Here is a 23,581-nt window from a genome sequence, read left to right as displayed (position 1 = left end):
TCTGCACTGCTTATTGGTACAGGGAAGAGTTTTGGACTTTGCTTATTTTTTTCAGTCTAATTCATTGGGAGCTTCTGAGGGATAAGTTGTATGACTGCAGCATTAGGCATTCAATAGGTAAAGCTCCACTGGAATCTTTTTGTAAACAACTTCATGATAGTTAGATAAAATGAACTCATTTACACTAATACAGAGTTTCAAGAAGGTTCTCAATAGTTAATTTTGCATTAATAGGTTACCAATTATGCAAAGAGTACTCTTTAATGGCAGAATTTTCATGAAATTGTTGATTATTTCCTGAATGTTTCAGTAAACAACTTTAAGAACAGCACTCCAGGAAAATATCCTATGTTTCTAAATATAGCTTGGTCACATGCCCTAGTACTTTAGCACAAAAGCATAATTTACAAGTTTAATTTACTATCCCTCTATATTTTTTTGATATATCGTATTCTTGCACAGTGGCTCGATCTGAATGACTTATTATTTCCCTGCACTATTAGTGCTCCTTGTGCAAAGCAAGGCAATTTGATATAATTTTATACTCTTTAATTCTTTGTGTTCTTTCTGCATGACTGCATTTTTTTTCAAATTGGTTTTTATATTATATAGTTGAAAACTGGAAAATGGTCATGAATATTGTAAGAAAAAAAGCATTGATGTTCCAATAGCAGATCTGATTCAGTGGTTTTTGGATCAAACTGACAGTTGATTTTGTTAGGTATGTAGACAAAATGAGTTTCTTTGTATTCTAGCTCTATACTGGGTTGAGTACTTCAATGAGACAGGAATCTACATATTTAGTTTAATGACCTGTAAAGAAAACAGTATATTAAAGTGCGATAATAACTAAAATTGATGTACCGTATATACTGGTGTACAAGTTTAAAAATTTAGTCAATAAGTCAATCCCAAAACCTTAGGTGACTTATCCACGGGTTAAGGTAGTACTGTACTTAATTCTTTAAAAAATAATGAAAAAGTCACCACCCCCTTCTCCACCTAGTGTGGCAAAAAGCAAGAGCGTAGTCCATTCTGGGAATACCCCAAAGAAGTATCAATCCCATTTACTTTCTCAACTGTGACACAACCTCTGGACTTTTTGAATGCCAGGACTGACCCCCTGGGGCAGCATTGGGCATTCCTGTCTACACAAAGTCACCCACAAGTAAACCGTGGGTCATCTCAAAATTCATAATTTTGGCCCCAAACCCTGCCCTCAACTCTATTTGAGAATATATAGTTATTACTATTTATTTAACCTCTTTTTCTGCCTTAAAAATACTCTAACCCAAACTTCTATAAAAATATAGAATGTGATAGATTTTGTTAATATGTGGCTGATACTTTATTGCACTATTCTGTGACTATTTGGTTGTGTCTTTTGCCCTTGCTACACCAGTAATATAGTAATTTCTCATGATTCTTGTTAACACATAACTATTATTTGTTGTGAAATACATCAAAATTTGTTGTAAACAGATCCTTTTATGCAGTGCTTAATTGGCATTAGGGCTCTCGCCCTGGGCCTGAAAGCCAGGTTCAGCCTAAAATCTTCAAAAAGGACTTCCTATTTCTGAGCCTCTGCAGAATATATTGACTTAATCTCAGAGTGAATACTAAGAATCACCATACATGAAGAAAATTTCCACATAAGAAGCTTATGTTTTTTGAACAGTTTTGAAATCTACAATTTATCTATCTAGGAACAGAAGGATAACCTGGTCCTCAGCATGCTTACTTAGACTTCATGACCTAATACATCTATTTAAATTTGCAGTCTTAGACACATCTATCTTTCATGTGGTTATACTCACTCCTAGCAACTGAATTTACTATATGTATGTTCTGTGAATAGCTTTGCCACAAAAGTGTATGTATTTTCAAGTAAACCTTTATATGCCTAGCAATGCCTTCAAGTTATTAGATTGCATTTCAGACTTGCTTTTTAAATTGCAGATGAATTCAGTATATATTTATAATCAAAACATGGCCTCAATATATCTACGATTTTCATTACTTCATTCTCCAATATTTTGCTGAGTCAGTTGAACTAACCTAAATTAACAAGAGAGAACCATTTAACCTGGTGGCGGTTGAGACCTTGTTTTATTAGCTAAATTTATAGGATAGGAGTCTTTCTTTTCAGATCCTATTCTTTTCAGGTTTCTATTCTTGCAGTTGCATGGTTTTACATTAGGCATTCGCTCATACTGTGTTTGTATGCTTGCAAGTGCGTGTGTGCGCATGCAAACAAAATAGGCTTTTGCAGCTTTAAATAAACACCAGTCAGATGGAGAATATTTTCTTTTCCATACTCAGAAGGGAATCTTCACGGATGGGAGCTTAATTCCATAAATCTTTCTCAAACAATAGAGACAGAAGCTATGTACCCAGCACATAGCTACCATTTAATATTATTTGAACCTTTGGAACAGAACAAGCTGTTTGTTTTGGATAGCAAGAAATCCTCAATGATTTTGATGAGACCAAGTTACATTTTAAAAAGTGAGTGCCTTAATAAAAAGGCCATATCTTACCTTTACCTAATAGCATGGTTAATATCATGGTACATCGGCTAAGATATATTACCTGTGTATTTAATAAAATACAGTTTAAAAAACCCTTGAAGGGGGGGGGGGTACTAGCTGGTCACTGGTTGCTGGCAACAATGTGGCATAAAGCTTGGAAATATATCATCTACTTTCAAAGAATCAGTCAATAGGCCCCGAAGAAACATGAAAGAATAATAATTTTCTGGTCTATCTTTCTATCTTAAGAAGATTTGTGGAAAATAAATACAGGCCAGCCCTACTTGCTATGAAAGAATCAGTCATTAGGCCCCGAAGAAAAATGGAAAAAATAATAATTTTCTGGTCTATCTTTCTATCTTAAGAAGATTTGTGGAAAATAAATACAGGCCAGCCCTACTTGCTATGAAAGAACAACTTAATTGGGAAATGCATGATTATTTGAATTATATATACACTGAAAATGGTATAGGCAAGAAAGCTCTGTTGGAAAGCCTTCGTGATTTCTGTTCATATGCCATAATGCACCCTACCCAATTACACTGCATTATATTATATTAAAGTAATTACATTAAAGTAATAAGCTGTCTTTCCCCCACTCCTCCTCAGCACCCACTGAAAATAGACTGTGTGTGTGTGTGTGTGTGTGTGTGTGTGTGTGTGTGTGTGTGTAAAGGGTAGTATTGTCATCCTTGAACAGAAAACTACCATTTGGAAGGTTGTGGGAGCACTATGAATACTTTCTATGATACCATTGCTGGCATTATTCAGTATGTGTATTTTGTGGGTCTTCCTGTGTTCTTTGCAGCATTTATTCCTGAAGGTAGGAAGGGGGAAATTGAAATTTTAATGCTAAGTGGCTTATGCTTAAAAGCACACACATGTTCCTATTTTTACATTGCTAAAACCCTGGTGCTGTCTGCAGTCCAACTTCAAACGCTTCTCAAGGTTAAAAGGCTTGACAAAAAATAGACTTGGTCTAAAGATGACAGTCTTAGCTGAAGAAGTCAGCATTTTGTGCCAACTTACGGTACTGGCAAAATATGTATATAAGCACATATATAAGCACATTCCCCACAGACAATTATGGGCATTACTTCTGCTGTTTATCATACTTCACAAGTCACAGATACCATAATAGGAAGATCTTGAATGTTGTCTCTACTCAATATTATTAAATACTGAGGACAGACATTAGTAAAAACTTCTGAAATGGTGATGTGCGAGTTTGTGCACTCTACTCAGTCCAATGAATTATCAGTATTTTACCACTGAATGACAACGGGTGCCAGATCTTTTCCTAGTTACTCTAGTGCCTATGGTTTGTGGAAGGGTTTTCATTTTTTTAGTAATATTTCATATTTCAAACTCCTTTGCCCTGTAAGCCTAAATAAGAACAACTGAGAACTGACCCAGCCTTATCTGCACAGCCTCACAGTTTCTTAGCATGATAAGAATATGGCGATTTGGCTTTTGTACATGTTTGATCTTTGTAATGTGGAATTTATGGTTAATATTTATTTCTTTGAAATGTACTTTTTTAAAGTTCTGAAGCAGTATTAAAAAAAGCACACATTAATTTTCTACCCCACACATCTGAAAAAATGGGTTGTAGTCCGTGTAAATAAAAAGTTGGTAAAATTTGACAAGAGTCTTTGTTGTTTCTGCTACAACAGAGCAATATACCACTCCCCTGAAAGTCAATTTTCAAGTAAGTGATACATTCTCCTATATTATGGGACTTGGAGGATCTGTTTTATAGTAAATCAATTCCTTTCTGGAGGAGTCAACCCAAAGGGTGGTGCTGGGGAACTCCTGTTCGAACCCCTGGCTGCTGACGTCACAGCTCTCTTTTATGTCCCTCACATGCTTTTTAACATCTATATAAAACCACTGGGAAAGAGGTCATCCAGAGTTTTGGAGTGTGGTGCCATCTATATGCAGATGTCACCGACATCTACTACTCCTTTCCACCTGAATCCAAGGAAACTGTCCTGACCCTAAACCAGTATTTGTCATCAGTAATTGACTGAATGATGGCAAACAAATTGTAATGTAATCCAGAGGTGCTCCTGGTCAGTCAGAAGGCAGATCATTAAATACAGATCCAGCCTGTGCTGGATGGGGTTACACTCCCCCTGAAGATACAAGGCTCAGTGAGACCCAGGTTTCTGCAGTAGCCAGGAGTGCCTTTGCACATTTAAAACTTGTGCTGAAACTGCAGCCATTCCTCAGTCATTGGTTACTCTCCACTTCCTGTAACATTAGGACCTGAGCTTGAACAAGTTACAATTTAGATCAACATTCCTAGAACTCCCAAAACAGCATGGTTACTGGTATAATTGATGTTGCTTTTTTGTGTGCCTTTAAGTCATTTCTGACTTACGGCAACTGTAAGGCAAACCTATTACGAAGTTCCTAGCTAGAGTTGCTCAGAGGTTTTATGCCTTTGCCTTCCTCTGAGGCTGAGAGAGAGTGACTTACCCCAGGCCACATCACAGATTTTTATGACCAAGCAGGGATTTAAACCCTGTTCTCCTGGGTCGCAGTTGAACATTTGAGCCATTATACCACACTGGCTGTTCTAGCATAACTTTCCAGTGCTTTACTAAAGCAGTAACTAAAATATTTTTTCCAATGCTAATTAGGAACTCACTTTAGGGAAATTGCTAGGAAAATGTAGTAAATTAATAACTTAGCTAATTAATTAGCAAGATAATTCCAACCCCTAGCCTTTTAATTAAAAGTCAGTGAAGTTCGTAAATCAAATGTTTAAATGTGGAGACAGCCCAGTTTGGGACTTTCTAGGCAGAGTGTGTGAACCGCTTGCTTTGTGGTGTGGTGGTGAAAGATAGTAAAAGGAAATGACTGTACAGAGTTTTGCATAAGCAAACAAGGAGACTCAGAGCTGCATTTTTCTAATGTTCTATATTCTTTCACAATATTTTGGTTGGGAGCAGTAGAAAATGCATCACCATGTTTTCTTCCACCTGTTTCTAACCCTTGTGGTTGGCACTTACTTCTTATCTGACTCATTACAGAGGGAATATGTTGATAGTGAGTAAGAGTGTCCACTCAGAGGGGATGAGAAGTCATCCTTATGGACAGTGTGCAGTTCCCTGTTTTAGGCAGATTGATTTATGTTCCTTCCTAATATATTGCCTGGAGCAGTATTTCATCAGGGATTTACCCCTTAATTTGTTTTGCATGGAGCCCCCTAGTGGCGTAGCAAGTTAAACCGCTTGCTGACCGAAAGGTCAGTAGTTTGAATCCTGGGAGCAGGGTGAGCTCCCACTATTAGCCCCAGCTTCTGCCAACCTAGCAGTTCAAAAACATGCAAATGTAAGTAGATCAATAGGTACTGCTCTGGCAGGAAGGTAATGGCGCTCCATGCAGTCATGCTGGCCACATGTCCTTGGAGGTGTCTACGGACAATACCGGCTCTTTGGCTTAGAAATGGAGATGAGCACTGACCCCCAGAGTCGGAAACAACTAGACTTAGTGTCAGGGGAAAATCTTTACCTTTACCTTTGTTTTGCATCAAGTTATGGGTCTCATTTTTCAAGTGCATGGAGTCAAAGATCCATTACATGGACTAGGTATGTTAAACTGCATTACATTGCAACCTGCTTACATTCCTCTAGGATAGGATTTTTCAATCAAGATTCTCTAGAATCCTTGAGTTCTATGATAAGCCACTGGTGGTTCTGTGAGAAAGGTGATTGAAAAAAATACTATTTTAAAAAACTGTAGCTATAGTGATTTTCATAAAATTGTATATACTTTAAAAACAGTTAATAGTACATATGGTGAATACATAATATTATCAATATTAAATCAGAGTTACAAATTGGATCTTTAATTGCAATTTTATGTAAGATGTTCAGATTGTCATCCCTACAATTCACTGCTTGTATTGTTAAAGCACAGAGTTGCAAACCTCACATCATGTTTGTCTTGTAAATATGTGACACTACTATTAGAATCTTTAATCCTGTTGAGGGTGTATACATTTGGGGGGGGGGGGGTACATACAATTACTGTAGAAAACAAGAGGGATATAGTTGCACCCATTGAGGCAGCCTCCAAACAAAATGTTGGTCTAGATATGCTCTGGGCTCTTATTATGTTCTTACAAGATATACTGACATCATGTTTCACGCTTTTCAAGGCTAATTAGAGCTGTCCAACAAAACTTGTTAGGCCAATCCCTGTAGTAAGTACAGTTTAAACTTAATCATTCAAACATTTAGACTTTGCATCGGAGAAAGCTGAAAAATGTAGCAGAAGTGTAATTTTAGTGTTATCCAACTTCTTGAGTGCACCAGTCATAATAGATAAGTCATATATTTTGATAGTACTTACTGACGTGTCATTGTTTTGATACTGATAGTATCAGTTTAACATTTTAATAGTTTATATTTTCTTCCTTTTAGGTTTGAACATTGAAGCTGTATCATCATGAGAGAATCACAAGGAATGTCCAGGAGTATCTTGGACAACGAATGGAAGAGGACAAGAAAACAAAAAGATTGTGGCATTTAAAAAGGATTTAATATTTGCAGATCTTGGTTGTGCTTCACCTGGAAAAATGATACTTATTTTCTCAAAATGCAAATTCACCTAGACAATGATCAATTTGGAGTCATGCTGTTGAACTAAGAAAAAATCTCTCTTCCTGGCCAGTAACAGAGCATTGATGAATTATGATTTTCCCAAGCTGGAAACATTCATTTTTACCCAACTAGGCTGTCCGTATGACTATATAAGGAATAAAGCATTTCATACTTGATATTAATCAGTATGGGCAACTGACTTGTCAGCAAAATGGGAGATTTCATGGAGTGAGCCAGAAATTTCCCAATGCACTTTGTACACGCTGGGAATTACTGTACTGTATGGCCATCTTCAGAAGGCCATGAAGACATATAAAATGATATCATCTCATTGTTGATATCTTTGAGGAGTCACAAGCAGAATTTTAAAAATGAATGGAAGCAAGGAATGTGACGTTGGGGACAAAGATGGAGGGCTACCGACAGTACAGGTCCCGGTTGGCTGGCAACGGAGGGTGGATCAACATGGAGTTCTCTATATTAGGTAAAAAAATTATTATTATATGTGTTAGAGTATTTTTAAATGCAGAATAAGTAATTCTGTGAGTTTACTTGATAGCTAAAAGTCCTGTTTAGCCCTAGAAGGCATTCATTCTACTCAGTGATCTATTATACAAAACATTTGATGACTGCCTTGTTTATGGTTTCCTCTGAGATCCTTCACCTTTTGGTTCTGTGCAGCAGCATTTAGATTAATTGTGCCTTACATTAGATTGGGTTTAGGCTACCCTATGTTTTGAGGCATTCCAGCCTCAGATGAAAAGTTATAGATTTGAATGCTTTTCCTATAAACAGAATTATTTCTTCAAGAAAGCTCGTACATCAGTAAAGATGTATAGACTAGATTCCTGACATGCTGGCTTTTCACTAATGGAGAGGAGTATGTTTATGTCTGGGGGTGAGAAAGGTGGGGTATAAGTACAGTAAATAAATAAATAAAGTGTGTGTGTCTGTTTAGGATGAAGTACATTCAAACGTGTGACATTTCATCTGCCGCCTGGTATAATATGTAGTTTGACCTTTAATAGCTGTTTCCTGTTAATTCACAACTGCCAATGTACTTGGAGGTGAGTGGGTATTTGGGCAGTATATAGCTTATATTTTTTACAGGTTTTACCCATTTGGTAGCAAAAAATGGCCCTTACTTGAATTAATAAGAGAGTGACTGTGATCCTCCCATTGTTTAAGCACTTGTGGAAATAAATTCCTGCAATTCCATTGAATGCATTACTTGCTACCATTCAATATCACGCTGTATGTTGCAGAGAAGTACAGAAAAATCATGTAAAATTTTGAATAGAGGCAACCTCAGGCAGTGGTGGCATGGGAAAACTGAGGGTTTTTTTTCAAACTCTAGACTTGCACACTTCTATTTATTTATTTACAGTAGAGTCTCACTTATCCAACACTCGCTTATCCAATGTTCTGGATTATCCAACGCATTTTTGGAGTCAATGTTTTCAATACATCGTGATATTTTGGTGCTAAATTCGTAAATACAGTAATTACTACATAGCATTACTGTGTATTGAACTACTTTTTCTGCCAAATTTGTTGTCTAACATGATGTTTTGGTGCTTCATTTGTAAAATCATAACCTAATTTGATGTTTAATAGGCTTTTCCTTAATGCCTCCTTATTATCCAACATATTCGCTTATCCAACATTCTGCCGGCCCGTTTATGTTGGATAAGTGAGACTCTACTGTACTTATTTACAGTATTTATATTCCGCCCTTCTCACCCCGAAGGGGACTCAGAGCGGATCACATTACACATATAAGGCAAACATTCAATGCCTTGACATAGAACAGGGGTCCTCAAACTTTTAAAGCAGAGGGCCGGTCCACAATCCTTTAGACCAGGGGTCCCCAAACTAAGGCCCGGAGGCCGGATGCGGCCCTCCAAGGTAATTTACCTGGCCCTCGTCCTCATTTATAATATAATATTTTGATATCCGTTTTAATAATATAATATATTGTATATACATATAATATTGATAAGAACATTATCATTTTATACAATATAATACTAACAATAATACCATATAATAATATTAATTATATGTTATATATTGCATATAATATTACAGTATAGTGGTATAGTTCAATATAGTATAATGCTAATATTGTGCTATGCTAATAATGTAATATATTGTATGTACATACAGCTGCTTTGAGTTCCCTTCAGGGTGAGAAGGGTGGGATATAAATGTAGTAAATAAATGTAGTAAATGAATAAATAAATAATTTTGGACTTAGGCTCGCCCAAAGTCTGAAATCACTTGAAGACACAAAACAACAACAACAATCCTAATTAACCTGACTATCTCATTGGCCAGAAGCAGGCCCACACTTCTTATTGAAATCCTGATAGGTTTATGTTGGTTAAAATTATTTTCATTTTAAAATATTGTATTGTTCTTTCATTGTTATTGTTGTTTTGCACTACAAATAAGATATGTGCAGTGTGCATAGGATTTTGTTTGGTTTTTTCCCCCAAATGATCATTCAGCCCCTCAACAGTCTGAAGGATTGTGGACCGGCCCTCTGCTTTAAAAGTTTGAGGACCCCTGCTTTAGACTGTTGAGGGGCCGAATTATCATTTGAAAAAAATACGAACAAATTCCTATGCACACTGCATATGTCTTATTTGTAGTGGAAAACAACAACAGTGAAAGAACAATGCAATATTTAAAAATGAAAACAATTCTAACCAACATAAACCTATCAGGATTTCAATGGAAGGTGTGGGCCTGTTACTGGCCAATGAGATAGTCAAGTTAATTAGGATTGTAGTTGTTGTGTTCCTTCAAGTCATTTCAGACTTTGGGCGAGCCTAAGTCTAAAATTATTTATTTATTTACTAAATTTATTTACTACATTTATATCCCACATTTCTCACCCCGAAGGGGACTCAGAGCAGCTGTATGTACATACAATATATTATATTATTAGCAAAGCACAATATTAGCATTATATGTAATATATAACATATAATTAATATTATTATATGGTATTATTAGTATTATATTGTATAACATTTTAATATTTTTATCAATATTATATGCATATACAATATATTATATTATTAAAACTGATATAAAATATATTATAAAACTTATATTTATATTTTTATATTGTTTTAATTGTATTTTCATTGCTATGTTTTCATTATGTGTAGGCATCGAATTGTTGCCAATTGTGTATGCCGCCCTGAGTCCCTTCGGGTGAGAAGGGCGGGATATAAATGTTGGAAATAAATAAATAAATAAATAAATAAATAGAACTGAGGGTGGGGGCCAGGTAAAGGACCTTGGAGGGCCGCATCCGGCCCCCGGGCTTTAGTTTGGGGACCCCTGACATAGAACAAAGACAAAGACAAACGCAGGCTCCGAGCTGGCCTCGAACTCATGACCTCTTGGTCAGAGTGATTGGTCTCAGCTGGCTGCAGCTGGCTGCTCACCAGCTCACCACAGCTTGCGCCACTAGAATGTTAATGTTGCTTTTCATGAAAATAATTTATATTTACGATTTATAAGATTCTAATTTTAAAAACCCTCAAAAAGACCAAGCTCATAAAAGTTTTAAAAAATGGATTTTTATTGAGAAGTGACATGTGCACCCTATTCCTAAATAATAACATATAAAATGATTAAAAATACTGATTACTTAATTGAAAATACTGAATCGTTAATTCTGTAGTTTTGGTCAGTTTATATCATGTACAAGTAATGTGTGTATTATACCAGGGTGTTTTTAATAGTGCTATTGAGCAGAGATTCTGTTTAGTGTCCACTAAGTTCCCTTTCATTCCACATATTTACTGTGCTATGATTCTGCTTTAACTGCTGTGCTTGTATTCTGTGGAAGTTGTAGTTTAGTCAAAGGTACTAGAGGAACTCTCTGGCTAGGAATTCTAAGTACCTCCCCCTAAACTGCATGTCCTGGGATTTCATAGAACAGAGTTGTGGAAGTTAAAAGTGGTATAACAGTCTTTTAACTATTTAGTTCTTACACATAGAACAAGGAAGTGAGCTATTTCCCAGCCCCTGGCACTGAATTTGGGGAAGGATATGAAGAATTGTTCTGACATGTTGTATTGTTGTGGTTCTAAATTTTTAGCGTTGTCAAAAACAGGACCCTGTTCTATCCATGAGTCGTGACAACTGCACATTTTCACAGGCTGCCGAGATCAAAGTGGGTGGACCATTGTACAGGACACACAATTTTCCTTTGTTCTGTTCCCAGCTCTTCTTTGGACTTGTTCTTCTCATAAACCCATCAAAACTACCAATATTTGAAGAGATTGAGGAGAGCAAATAAAGCATGACAGAAGCACTCTCCTGCTTCATATTCGCCCAATGCAAAATTTATTTACTAGATGTTTCCTACGTAAGGACACAGAACATTATATAGGCTATCTAACCAGCACAGTATCGTTGCACATAAGAATTTACATAAGTAAGCATAATCTAGATCAGAGAGTTGGAAGAGACCAGTTCAAACCCTGCCATGCAGGAATAAAAGCTTAAATTTGTCTCCTTTTTAAAGAAAAAGAAAATCACAACTTGAAATCAGAGATAGAGGCAAAGATTTGAACTTTACCTTTCAAAACTAATAAATTCCCATTTCAGTTGCACAGTCCCTAACAAGATCAGTTGTACATTCCCTTATAGTTTAAATATTTAAATATTAACTTGACTTTCCTCTTGTTCAGAAGTGGAGTGGATTTTTTTCATTAGTTCTTTTTAAAATGCTGTAACCCATAGTGGTTTAAAAGTGGCGTTTAGTAACAAAACAACAAGGGCTACTGAAGAAAAGCAAAGATTGGCAACCTTTCTTGGATTATATTAAGAAAGAGAAGAAATCAATAATAACATAAAGAAGGGATAAAATAAGTATTTTAGGCACATAGGGAAGCAGATTCACAATAAAGTACAACATACCAATAGAAACAGAACTTATTTTCATCATGGATGGCAAGGATGTGGATTGGAAGTTCACAAAAGGAAACATTTTAATTTGTATCCTTTTATCTTTTTTCTTTCTTTTTTTAATATAACTGTTCTATATATATATTTCTTTTCGGACTCTTTCGGACTGTGGTACATCAGTGGTGTCCAGGTGCTTAGGACTCCCAACTCCCAAAAGCCCTGAGCAGCTTGTCCAATTCTGGGACCTAAAACCCAGAACATCTACAGGGCTATAGGTTAGACATAACTGTACTCTGAGGATTATCAAAGCAAGTAAAAGCAGTTATACTTGTGTTTGCAAAAAAAAAGTGAAATTATCTCTGGCTGCATTACAGTAATATATTAAGGGATAATTTCACTCCTTTTTGTTGTCATTTATATTATTACATAATGTAGCTTTATTGCTGAAGAAAGAAATTCTGGCTAGTTACTTTCAAGCTATAGGTAGGCTTTTCCATACAATAAGAAATGTATCACTGGTTGACTATATAGTAGTTCTGCACTTCTTCCATGCATTTTAAATTATGTAGTGCATTATACATTAATAGAAAAGCTGGTATCCTGCAATGCCCAAGAGAACAATATAACAACTTTGAAATATTGAGCTTTGAATTCTTATGGTAAAATGTAGGGTAGATGAAAAACTGCTAAAATATTGTTTTAAACAGAAATTGAATTTTTCTTACTTTTTATAAGCACTGCTGCAGGGTGAAGAACATCTTATTTTTATAAATTGCTACTTGTATATTGTGCATAGAAACTGTTTTCAAGCAATACTGATTAATGTATTTGCGTTTACTTCCCTTTTTTTCAGTCCTAGTGGGTCTTTATTGTCCTGCTTGGAACAGGTTAAAACTTACCTGCTGACTGATGGCACATGCAAGTGTGGTTTGGAATGTCCCCTCATCCTTCCTAAGGTAAAATGAGATGTTGGAAAATGTGTACATATGTGTTCTTGAAAACTGATGACATAGATTAGAACATTTGAAAAATTTAATCTCTTGTTTAGTGGATTCAATTTTAAAAGACATTCTTTTGAAACAAAACGAAGACTGCATGTTTAATAGGTCATGAAGACTGAGTTTATCTCTTTGATTTCAAGACACAGCTTATTTCCACATTCTGTGGTGGCACTTAAAGGGAAAAACGATCTGTTCTTCTGTCTTTTTGAGCATCAAAGCAGAGCTTCACATTAACTGGTAGCTCTACACAGTTATATTTAAGAGAGAAAAATGAGTCAAGGCAATTGCTGTGCAGACATATGTACTCATATAAAAGTGTTTTTTTGCCAAAATAGGGGAAAAATTCAGAGCCTTATATTCATCTGGCATCTTATTCATTTTAATAATGGTAATTTCATTTACAGGGATTGCACTGGAAGAGAACTGTAGCTGTTCTCCCCTCTGTCTCAGCTGTGGGGGCAACACTTTCCATCAACTTTTCCAAATCTGATATACTATTAGTGAACTCATTCCCCAAGTATGGGTTCTCATGCAGCCAAAATGTTACCATCTGTGCAGAATAGGGAATTACTGTATTAATAAGCTTGAAAGAGCACCCAGTTTTGTGATACTATCTCTAAAACTAAAAGAAACAAATAAAAACTTTAATGAGGACTGAATGTGTTCTGTGGGTATGAAAAGGTGAATGGTTCCATGTAGAGAAATGATCAAGTTGGGGAGATGAGGATGAGTTATCCTAAAAAGAGAAGGAAGCATAGCAGGCTGGCTGGGATTTCAAATAGGTGTACTTTTCATGGAATTTCTTTTTTAAAATCTTGTGGTTGTTTTTTACTGCAAAAATTCTACAATGACAACTGTATAGTGGGCAAGATCCACCCCCACTACATGGTCTACAGTCTAAACCAATGAATGATCAGCTCTGTGGAAGTGACATCATGCCACTCCTGATGTAATTTTGGTTAGTTTATAGATAATTTTGAAGGTGTTGGTGGTATTGGGAAAGTGTGTAGAGAGCTTAACTAATTGCAGCCATATAGTGCACGTTGGGTGATTTTTAGGGAAAAGATGTCCCCAATAATTGGAGGTCTGGAAGATGCAATGTATGGCAAAAGACTTTGGGAGCTGCCTCACTGTTTTGTTTTACTAGGATGCCCCCCCCCCCCACATTCTCCTCTTTTCAATAAACAGTAATGTCTGTTGAAATGCTTAATAAATTCAGAGTAGATAAAGGAGTGATGTAGTGATGGCCCAGAAGGATTCTGTTGTGTAGTAGGAAATGCAAAGTACCATTTGAAGCACTATATCGTTCTGGAGAACTGTTCAACCAACCATGATAATCCCCTACGACCAGAGTAGGGAGAGTGCAACTCAGGGTTGCATGCCCACCCACCACAAACTGCTACTACACCCTGGGAGATCTTTTGTCAGAACTGTAACTGACTTTTAGTTACTTCTTGTTATAAAAATGGCTTAAAAGAGCATTTCAGCCTTATAGAATGGGGAGAAAAATATTAAAACAACAGTGTCATGGTGAAGGGTTTGTGTCCATTTGAGCAACCTGAGAAGGGGCCACTGAGGATTGCTACTGTTTTGTGTTAAAACCACAATGAAAATGCTCCTAACACTGTGGCACTGACATTATTTTTAAGGTGTTTAATTTTGATCCTGGAGTTGCTGTGACACAAAGAACAGCTGAAGATGTCAAAGCGGATGAAGATGTTACTAAGCTATGCATTCATAAACGGAAAATTATTGCTGTGGCTACACTTCATAAAAGTATGGAAGTGCCCCACCCATCACTGGTTCTAACAAGTCCTGGTGGTGGAACAAGTAAGTTGGGCTTTTCTTTGCTCTCTATGGGAAATTCAGTGTTGAAGTGCATCATTTTGGAAGTAATAAGGAAATAGACTTAATGTCCAAATATATTGCTAAATACAGTATCAATATATGGAGGAGATACAGCCAAATAAACAAAAAAGTGACAATGAACAATTGAATCGCACAGGGAGGTTTTAATGCCTTTATACGATAGATCTTGTAGAATCATCCCACCAATTGTAAATCCGCCTCCCTACCCTAAACTCTTGGGAAAAGAATCACCTAACCTAGTGCAGAATAGGCAGTTGCAGAAGGATGGGAGCAAGGGTCTGGAATCTACTTTCAGTTTGTATATATGGGGGCAGCATTTGGCTTATTTTTAGCTGTTTGGGGGCTTGTGGGATTTTAAAAGGGAAGCTGCCACACTGGGTGGCATTTCTTGGTTTGTGTTTTCAAGTCATCTCTGACTTATGACAACTCTAAGGTTTCACAGGATTTCTTTCTTAGCAAGATTTGTTGAGGAGGTGGTTACCTTTGCCTTCCTCTGAGCCTAAGAGTATGATTTGCCCAAGGCCACCCAGTGAATTTCCACAGATGAGCAGGGATTTGAGCCCTACTGTCCAGAAGCAAAGTTTGATTGTTCTAAGCCATCTTTCTTCAGTTAAAACTATGGAAGGACTGGGGTTCTTGGGGTCTTAAGGGGAAAGTTTCAAGGACTGTATCATAGCTTGACCATGGGGGGCACTTGCTTTCCATGCAGAAGAAACCAGCTTTAATCTCTAACTTTTGCAGTTGCATAGTTGTTTTGGATATGTAACTGATTGTGAATGTAAGAGAAATTTATCCATGCATTTTAAGTTGTCTAGACTGATGGATCATTGCACGTATTAGGTCTGTTGGGAAAATGCTATAATTGTGCATTCCAGCACTGAATAAGAATCCACTGATGGCCTAATAATCATTTTAACCTTCTGGAACAGGTAGTTTGGGGGGAGGGCTCCAGAGTATCTGTTTACACTCCTATAGACAGAGCATGTTCACTGTCAGTGTAAGGAGAGGTGGTGTCAGAGAGATGGGAGAAGTGGTCTCTGTCCTGATTTGTTCAGGACTTTGGAGGATTCATGGTCTTACTACTTTCATCTGTCCACGTTTGGCTTGGAACAGTCCTCGAAGTCAAGAGCAGTCATCAGTTGTGAAACAATATGTTGTATGATATGTTGGTCACACACTGGGGAAAAGACAGTAAGCAAATCATAGAATCATAGAGTTGGAAGAGACCTTATGGGCCATCCAGTCCAACCCCCTGCCAAGAAGCAGAAAATTTGCATTCAAAGCACCCCCGACAGATGGCCATCCGGCCTCTGTTTAAAACCTCCAAAGAAGGAGCCTCCACCACAGTCCGGGGGAGGGAGTTCCACTGCCAAACAGCTCTCACATTCAGGAAGTGCTTCCTGATGTTCAGGTGGAATCTCCTTTCCTGTAATTTGAAGCCATTATTCTGCGTCCTAGTCTCCAGGGCAGCAGAAAACAAGCCTGCTCCCTCCTCCCTATGACTTCCCCTCACATATTTATACATGGCCATCATGTTTCCTCTCAGCCTTCTCTTCTGCAGGCTAAACATGCCCAGCTTTTTAAGCCGCTCCTCATAGGGTTTGTTCTCTAGAACCTGATCATTTTAGTTGCCCTACTCTGGACACATTCCAGCTTGTCAACATCTCCCTTAAATTGCGGTGTCCAGAATTGGACACAATGTGATTCCAGGTGTGGTCTGACCAAGGCAGAATAGAGGGGTAACATGACTTCTCTGGATCTAGACACTATACTCCTAGTTATACAAGCCAAAATCCCATTGGCTTTTTTAGCCGCTGCATCACATTATTGGCTCATGCTTAACTTGTTGTCCATGAGGACTCCAAGATCTTTTTCACACATTCTGCTGTTGAGCCAGGAGTCCACCATTCTGTATCTTTGCATTTCATTTTTTTCAGCCTAAGAGGAGTATCTTGCATTTGTCCCTGTTGAAGTTCATTTTGTTAATTTTGGTCCATCTCTCTAATCCATTAAGATTGTTTTGAATTCTGCTCTTTTCTTCTGGAATATTAGCTATCCCTCCCAATTTGCTGTCATCTGCAAACTTGATGATCATGCCTTCCAACCCTTCATAAATAAATATTATATATCCACTAGACTGGGCAGACTCAAAATATTTCAGGATTTTATGGCTTAAAACATTTTGAAACCTTCTGTAGAATCAGTATTCTAGTTCTAACATTGTGAAATTCATCCTACATGGCTTATCCTCCTTATTTCTTTCTTCCTGGCAATTGTTTTGAAGGTAAATTCAGGCATGTCTTAGAGAGTCACATTTTGTGTCCAAAGACATTGCCTTGCCAAAAAGAATTTGCACTTCTGAGGATTAATGATGAAAAATTCAGCATGTACAGAAGAGAGAATTTGTTAGTGCTGGTCTGGAGGCTGGCAGTTCATTAAGGAATCAAGCAGGAACCAGTCTGAGAATTTCGGCTTGCACATGAGCAACAAATGGATCAGCCTGAGGAGTAGATAGACCCTGCTGGCAGCCAGCATTAGACAAGCCCCACAGGGCTAAAAGGTGCAGTCGTCTGCATGGGCAGAACAGTAGTGCAGCAGAGACTGGGCCTGCAATTTCCGCACTTTGAAGTGGTCACAACCAGAAATAGGATGATTAGTGAAAAGGTACTAGAATTCCTTTTTAAAAACACCTTATGATAATTATAATTGCATTGTAAAGATGACACTTATTTCAAATTTGTTCATTCTAAACTGAAATTTAAATGCATCTCACATTGTTGTTATATAGCTTGAAGTAATTTCTGTGCAGACCCTATGTGTTCAGACGGGGGTTACCATTTGAGGCTGACTTGCCCAGTGGGTTTCTATAACCGACTGGGAATCTAAACCCTTATTTCCAAAATTTTCGCCCAACACACAAAGTGCTATACCACACTGGCTATCTTTGTTATACAGTAGAGTCTCACTTATCCAAGCTAAACGGGCCGGCAGAAGCTTGGATAAGCGAATATCTTGGATAATAAGGAGGGATTAAGGAAAAGCCTATTAAACATCAAATTAGGTTATGATTTTACAAATTAAGCACCAAAACTTCATGTTATACAACAAATTTGACAGAAAAAGTAGTTCAATAAGCAGTAATGTTATGTTGTAATTACTGTATTTACGAATTTAACACCAAAATATCACGATATATTGAAAACATTGACTACAAAAATGGCTTGGATTATCCAGAGGCTTGGATAAGCGAGGCTTGGATTAGTGAGACTCTACTGTATTTAGAAATCTTGCCAGAATGAAGGTTAAAAGCCTATCCATGAATTTGCTTTCTCCACTTATTACTGTTTTAAACCTAGTGGAGAAAGAAAAAGCAACATAAATTTTAGGATAATCCATGGGTTGCAGCAAGTATTGCAATTCATTAGCTGGTGTTTCACTTCCCCCCTCATAAGGCTTACAGCTGTTTCCTAGTCGTAGGAGAATAGCCGTTTATTTAACTCAAGAATTAATTATAGTGGACCCTCCACCTCTTTGATGTTTAATAGAACAGCAGCAACGTGATCTGAAAGAAGATAGTTAAGCCAATTGGGTTTTTTCCTATTTGAATCCATATATTTCTTTTCTTTAATCGTATAAGTCAAAATCATCTAGTCATATGCTAGCTTAAGCAGAAATTTTATATCCATCTCTGTTTACTAAAATAACTGATAGTAATAATTATGTAGATGACTACATTCATATGTGATTTTTAAACTGGGACTACTGTATAGTATTTTCAATCCCCATTTGGACAGAATCTGGAATACCTAACACTGTATGTTAATCCTCCTTAACTACCTTGACATTTAATAATAACCAAAGCAGTTCTATTACAGTAGAGTCTCACTTATCCAACCTTCGCTTATCCAACGTTCTGTATTATCCAACACAGTTTGCCTTTTAGTAATTCATGTTTTTGTAGTCAATATTTTCAATAGAGTGTGATATTTTGGTGCTAAATTCAGAAATACAGTAATTACTACATAATGTTACTGTGTATTGAACTGCTTTTTCTATCAATTTGTTGTAAAACATGATGTTTTGGTGTTTAATTTGTAAAATCTTAATGTAATCTGACATTTAATAGGCCTTTCCTTAATCCCTCCTTATTATCCAACATTTTTGAGTATCCAATGTTCTGCCGGCCCGCTTATGTTGGATAAGCGAGATCTACTGTAATTAGAAAATCAAAATATGCTTCTTATGTTAAAGATTCAGATTGGGCATATGTGTGTAACTATAAAAGATATTAATACAGTATACTGCTCTATTTTTGTGCAAACATACCATACTTTCTAAAATGTTGAAAATTAATTGTGTTACATTCAAAATGAGTCCTGATATTGTAAATCCTGTTCATTTTTGCCCACCCATCTTGGCTCCTTTTTAAAGATCCTTCATCTTAGAAAGTCATGTTCTTAAGATAAAAATATAATTTGTGCATTGGTTCTAGTCACTAGCCACAACAGCATAGTGAGTACAGTATATATAAGCTCCTCTACCTGGAAACTTTTTAGAATTGTGTATGTCACATGCACATATAATACCTGGGTGCAGTTTTGTCTAAAAAAAATGTAATTCTGATGTTTCATTTAGTTGCAAGACATACTAACTCTCATTTACTCTACTTCAGGTGCAACTCCATTAGTACCTTCACGAGCAGCAACTCCAAGATCAATAAGGAATAAATCACATGAAGGAATTACTAACTCTGTGATGCCAGAATGTAAAACTCCATTCAAGTTGATGATGGGGGCCTCGAATGCCATGGGCCGGCTATATGTGCAAGAGATGACTGCAAGCCAGCAACAAGAACTTCATTCTGTCTATCCAAGGCAGAGATTGGGCAGTAATGAACTTGGACAGAAATCTCCATATCGTGGCAGCCATGGAGGAATGCCTAGTCCAGCTTCATCAGGATCACAAATATATGGAGATGGCTCAATCTCTCCTAGGACAGACCCACTTGGAAGTCCAGATATTTTCACAAGGAGTAATTCCAGTTTTCATGGAGCACCCAACTCTAGTCCTGTTCACATGAACAGAACCCCTCTGTCCCCACCTTCAGTAATGCTACATGGTTCTCCTGTGCAGTCATCTTGTGCAATGGCTGGAAGGACTAATATACCTCTTTCCCCAACCCTGACCACAAAAAGTCCTGTAATGAAAAAGCCCATGTGTAATTTTTCAACTAGTATGGAAATTCCACGAGCAATGTTTCACCACAAACCACCTCAAGGCCCTCCACCGCCACCTCCATCATGTGCTCTTCAGAAAAAGCCATTAACATCAGAAAAGGATCCACTTGGCATTCTTGACCCCATTCCTAGCAAACCAGTGAACCAGAATCCTGTTATCATTAATCCAAGTACTTATCATTCAAATATCCACTCTCAGGTACCTGTGATGAATGTAAGCATGCCTCCAGCTGTTGTTCCTCTACCAAGTAATCTCCCTTTGCCAACTGTAAAACCTGGTCACACAAACCATGGGGGTCATCTGCAAAGAGTTCAGCACTCTACTTCCACCTCTCTCTCCCCCTCACCAGTAACATCTCCAGTTCATATGATGGCATCTGGAATTGGAAGGATTGAGGCTTCTCCCCAAAGATCACGCTCATCTTCCACATCATCTGATCATGGAAATTTCATGATGCCGCCAATAGGACCACAGTCATCTTGTAGTAATATTAAAGTTCCTCCTCGATCACCAAGGTCAACAATAGGGTCTCCAAGACCATCTATGCCATCAAGTCCATCTACAAAGACTGATGGCCTCCATCAATACAAGGACATCCCTAACACATTGATTGCTGGAATCAGTAATGTATTAAATCCTCCAAGCAATGCAGTTTTCCCATCTGCATCTGCTGGAAGTGGGCCCATGAAAAGTCAACCTGGCTTGCTGGGAATGCCTTTAAATCAGATCTTGAACCAGCACAATGCTGCCTCCTTTCCAGCTAGTAGTTTACTCTCAGCAGCAGCCAAAGCACAGCTAGCAAATCAAAATAAACTTGCTGGTAACAATAGCAACAGCAGTAGCAATTCTGGAACTGTTGCTAGTAGTGGCAGCAATGATGGACACAGCACTTTAAACACCATGTTTCCTCCTACTGCCAACATGCTTTTGCCATCAAGTGAAGGGCAAAGTGGTCGAGCAGCACTACGAGATAAACTGATGTCTCAACAGAAAGACCCTTTGAGGAAAAGAAAACCACCAACCACTACAGTGTTGAGTTTGCTTAGGCATACTCAGTTGGATAGTTCTGGAGCGCCTAAATCGGGACCGGATTTGATAAGAAAGCAGAACCAAGGTTCATTTCCCATTACATCCATGTCCCAGTTACTTCAGTCCATGAGCTATCAAAGTTCTCATATGAGCAGCAATAGTACTTCTGGTTGTGTGAGCTCAAATACTGTTTTGCCTTGCTCTGCTAACCAGCTGCATTTTACAGAAACTAACATGAACACTGGCTCTCTTCAGAACCCATTGGCACATGATTTACCTTTACGAGGGGAAAATATGCACTGCCAGAATTCAAACACTAACTTTGGCCATGGTTCTAGCCCTGGCCCAAACAACCATCTTGCAGGTTTAATAAATCAGATGCAGGCTAGTGGAAATTGTGGGGTACTCAATCAATCTGGAATGGCTTTAGGAAATTCATTACATCCGAACCCCACCCAGTCGCGGATCCAAGCACCCACTACACCAGTGATACCAAACAGCATTGTGAGCAGTTGCAATCAGACTAGTCCTGAAACAGGTAAGTATTTTTTCTGACGTTAGTCCCTGAAAAATATGAATCATAATATGCCTGGTGTTTCTCTATATATTTCTTTGGAAACATGAATATGTTGTTTTTGGCAATCTGATAGCATCACCAAATACACAGTTTTAAAACAAGGAAGAGCTAGATATGTTCTACAGAATGAGTTGCCAGATTGTAGTAACATTAAAATACTTCCTTTTGCCTGTGTAAGAAAGTAACATAGAAATTTTCATCTTTATTCCTTCTATTAGTTTATTTTATTTAAAATATTTCTGTCCTACCCTATGTCCAACCAGTAATATTCATTAATAACTACAATCCTTATTCTGTACTTGCCTTTTTCTGACATGGAATCACTACTCATAATCACATACTCAAAGGATGGAAAATGATCACCCCCCCTACCTACCTGAATTTGAGTAGGGCACTGTGGTTTAAAACAAAAAAAAATCATTTCACTACTTCCATGTGTCAAATATGGAACACTAGGAGGATTAATAATTGTTAAAGGGAACAATTAGTGGAGAAAACAATTTGTAGGTGTTTTCATTTTTGGCCTTATTCAGATGCAAATAAACATCTATTTCTCCTCTGTTGTTAAAGTTCTACATCCAATTTCTAAGACAAATGTATTAATTTTGATTTCAGTTTTCCATCATTTTGGAATGATCATTTTCAGCATTTGCATTGTCCTTCCTTGTAATATTGAATGTAATTGCCCTCTGCCTATCAGTTTGGCAGTGAAGTGAAGGCAGTGGCAACAGAAGAGTGATTTCTGCATACCTGTGACTCACGAGGTACATAAAAAGGAAAAGAAAGGGGATAGAGCACTTCTGATAATCAGATAAGACAAAGTCTTCTCAGTGATGAAAAAGAACATTTGAGCGTTAAATGGAAACAGGAGGATGAAAAGTTGGAGAGGGAACAGAGGTGATTGTTCAAGTTGCCTAACAGGTTTCTTGGTTAGGACATGTCTGGACAGGAGACATGAAGCAGTCCATTTTTAAAAATCCAACTGATGTGCTTCTGGGGACAGGGACATATAATTTATGTTTTTGCCTCCTGAAACCTCTCACTCCAGTCCTTCTCTAAATCCCAGGCAGGACTATAGGGGTTCTGCTTGAAGATGGTTGGTGTACTGAATATTTTGTTTCAAGTCTACACTTTCAAGTTTTCTGTTTGCCACTTGACAGCATATATATGTAATTCCTTCAAGATGGAGCTGTTTCATTTAGAACACTGGGCATAGATATAATCATTCAATTTATGTTTCTTCACAAAATAGTACAGTTAACCGTAACCATTTTTAATGGGTTTTTTTCAATGATGTCTTCAAAAATTCTCAGTGTTAAAGCTACAAGGGGAGGACTCAATGAGGATATTTCCCACTAAATAAGAATTTGTCTCCTCGTGAAATTTTATTATAATAATGTACAATTTGATGTACAATTCAAGCACAATACAAATTACAAGATTAAAACATAGCAAAACAAATGCTTAAAACATCTTAAATTGAACACAAATTTTCCTTTGCTTCCCATATTTCTAGCATTGCAAAAACAAAAATTCTGTTGAGCTTATAGAAATACAATTTAGACATCCAAAGAAAAGGAGCCGGCAAATTGACCTGGGGAATGCAAATACAGCAAATGCAGAAGTTCTAGATGTGAATGATTTTAGTGCTAGAAATTTGGGGACTTGAGGGAAATTGGGTGGCAAAATTGTCATTTGGAAGGCAGTAACTTCATTCTCCCCTTGAAAATTCTGAAAAGTTTAAATGTTTACCGGTGCCCAAACAAAGCCCAGTGAAGCAGAGTA

General features: G+C 37.4%; 1 protein-coding gene across 3 annotated transcripts in view; it reads left to right on the top strand.

Moving 5' to 3' along the window:
- The window catches only part of mbd5 (methyl-CpG binding domain protein 5), a 169,438-nt gene that overhangs the window by 95,381 nt on the left and 50,476 nt on the right, over nucleotides 1-23,581 (top strand). For all 3 annotated transcript variants that reach the window (XM_062966335.1, XM_062966342.1, XM_062966348.1), the window contains 4 exons: nucleotides 6,968-7,631; nucleotides 12,936-13,038; nucleotides 14,733-14,913; nucleotides 19,625-21,757. In XM_062966335.1, the coding sequence (XP_062822405.1) occupies nucleotides 7,519-7,631; nucleotides 12,936-13,038; nucleotides 14,733-14,913; nucleotides 19,625-21,757 (2,530 nt within the window). In that variant the 5' untranslated portion in view covers nucleotides 6,968-7,518. The remainder of the gene's footprint in view (nucleotides 1-6,967; nucleotides 7,632-12,935; nucleotides 13,039-14,732; nucleotides 14,914-19,624; nucleotides 21,758-23,581) is intronic.

This window comes from Anolis carolinensis, chromosome 1 (assembly GCF_035594765.1).
Source record: "Anolis carolinensis isolate JA03-04 chromosome 1, rAnoCar3.1.pri, whole genome shotgun sequence".
NCBI classification, from domain to species: Eukaryota; Metazoa; Chordata; class Lepidosauria; order Squamata; family Dactyloidae; genus Anolis; species Anolis carolinensis.
The sequence above is the reverse complement of the archived record's forward strand: the minus strand, read 5'-3'. Positions and strand labels throughout refer to the sequence as shown.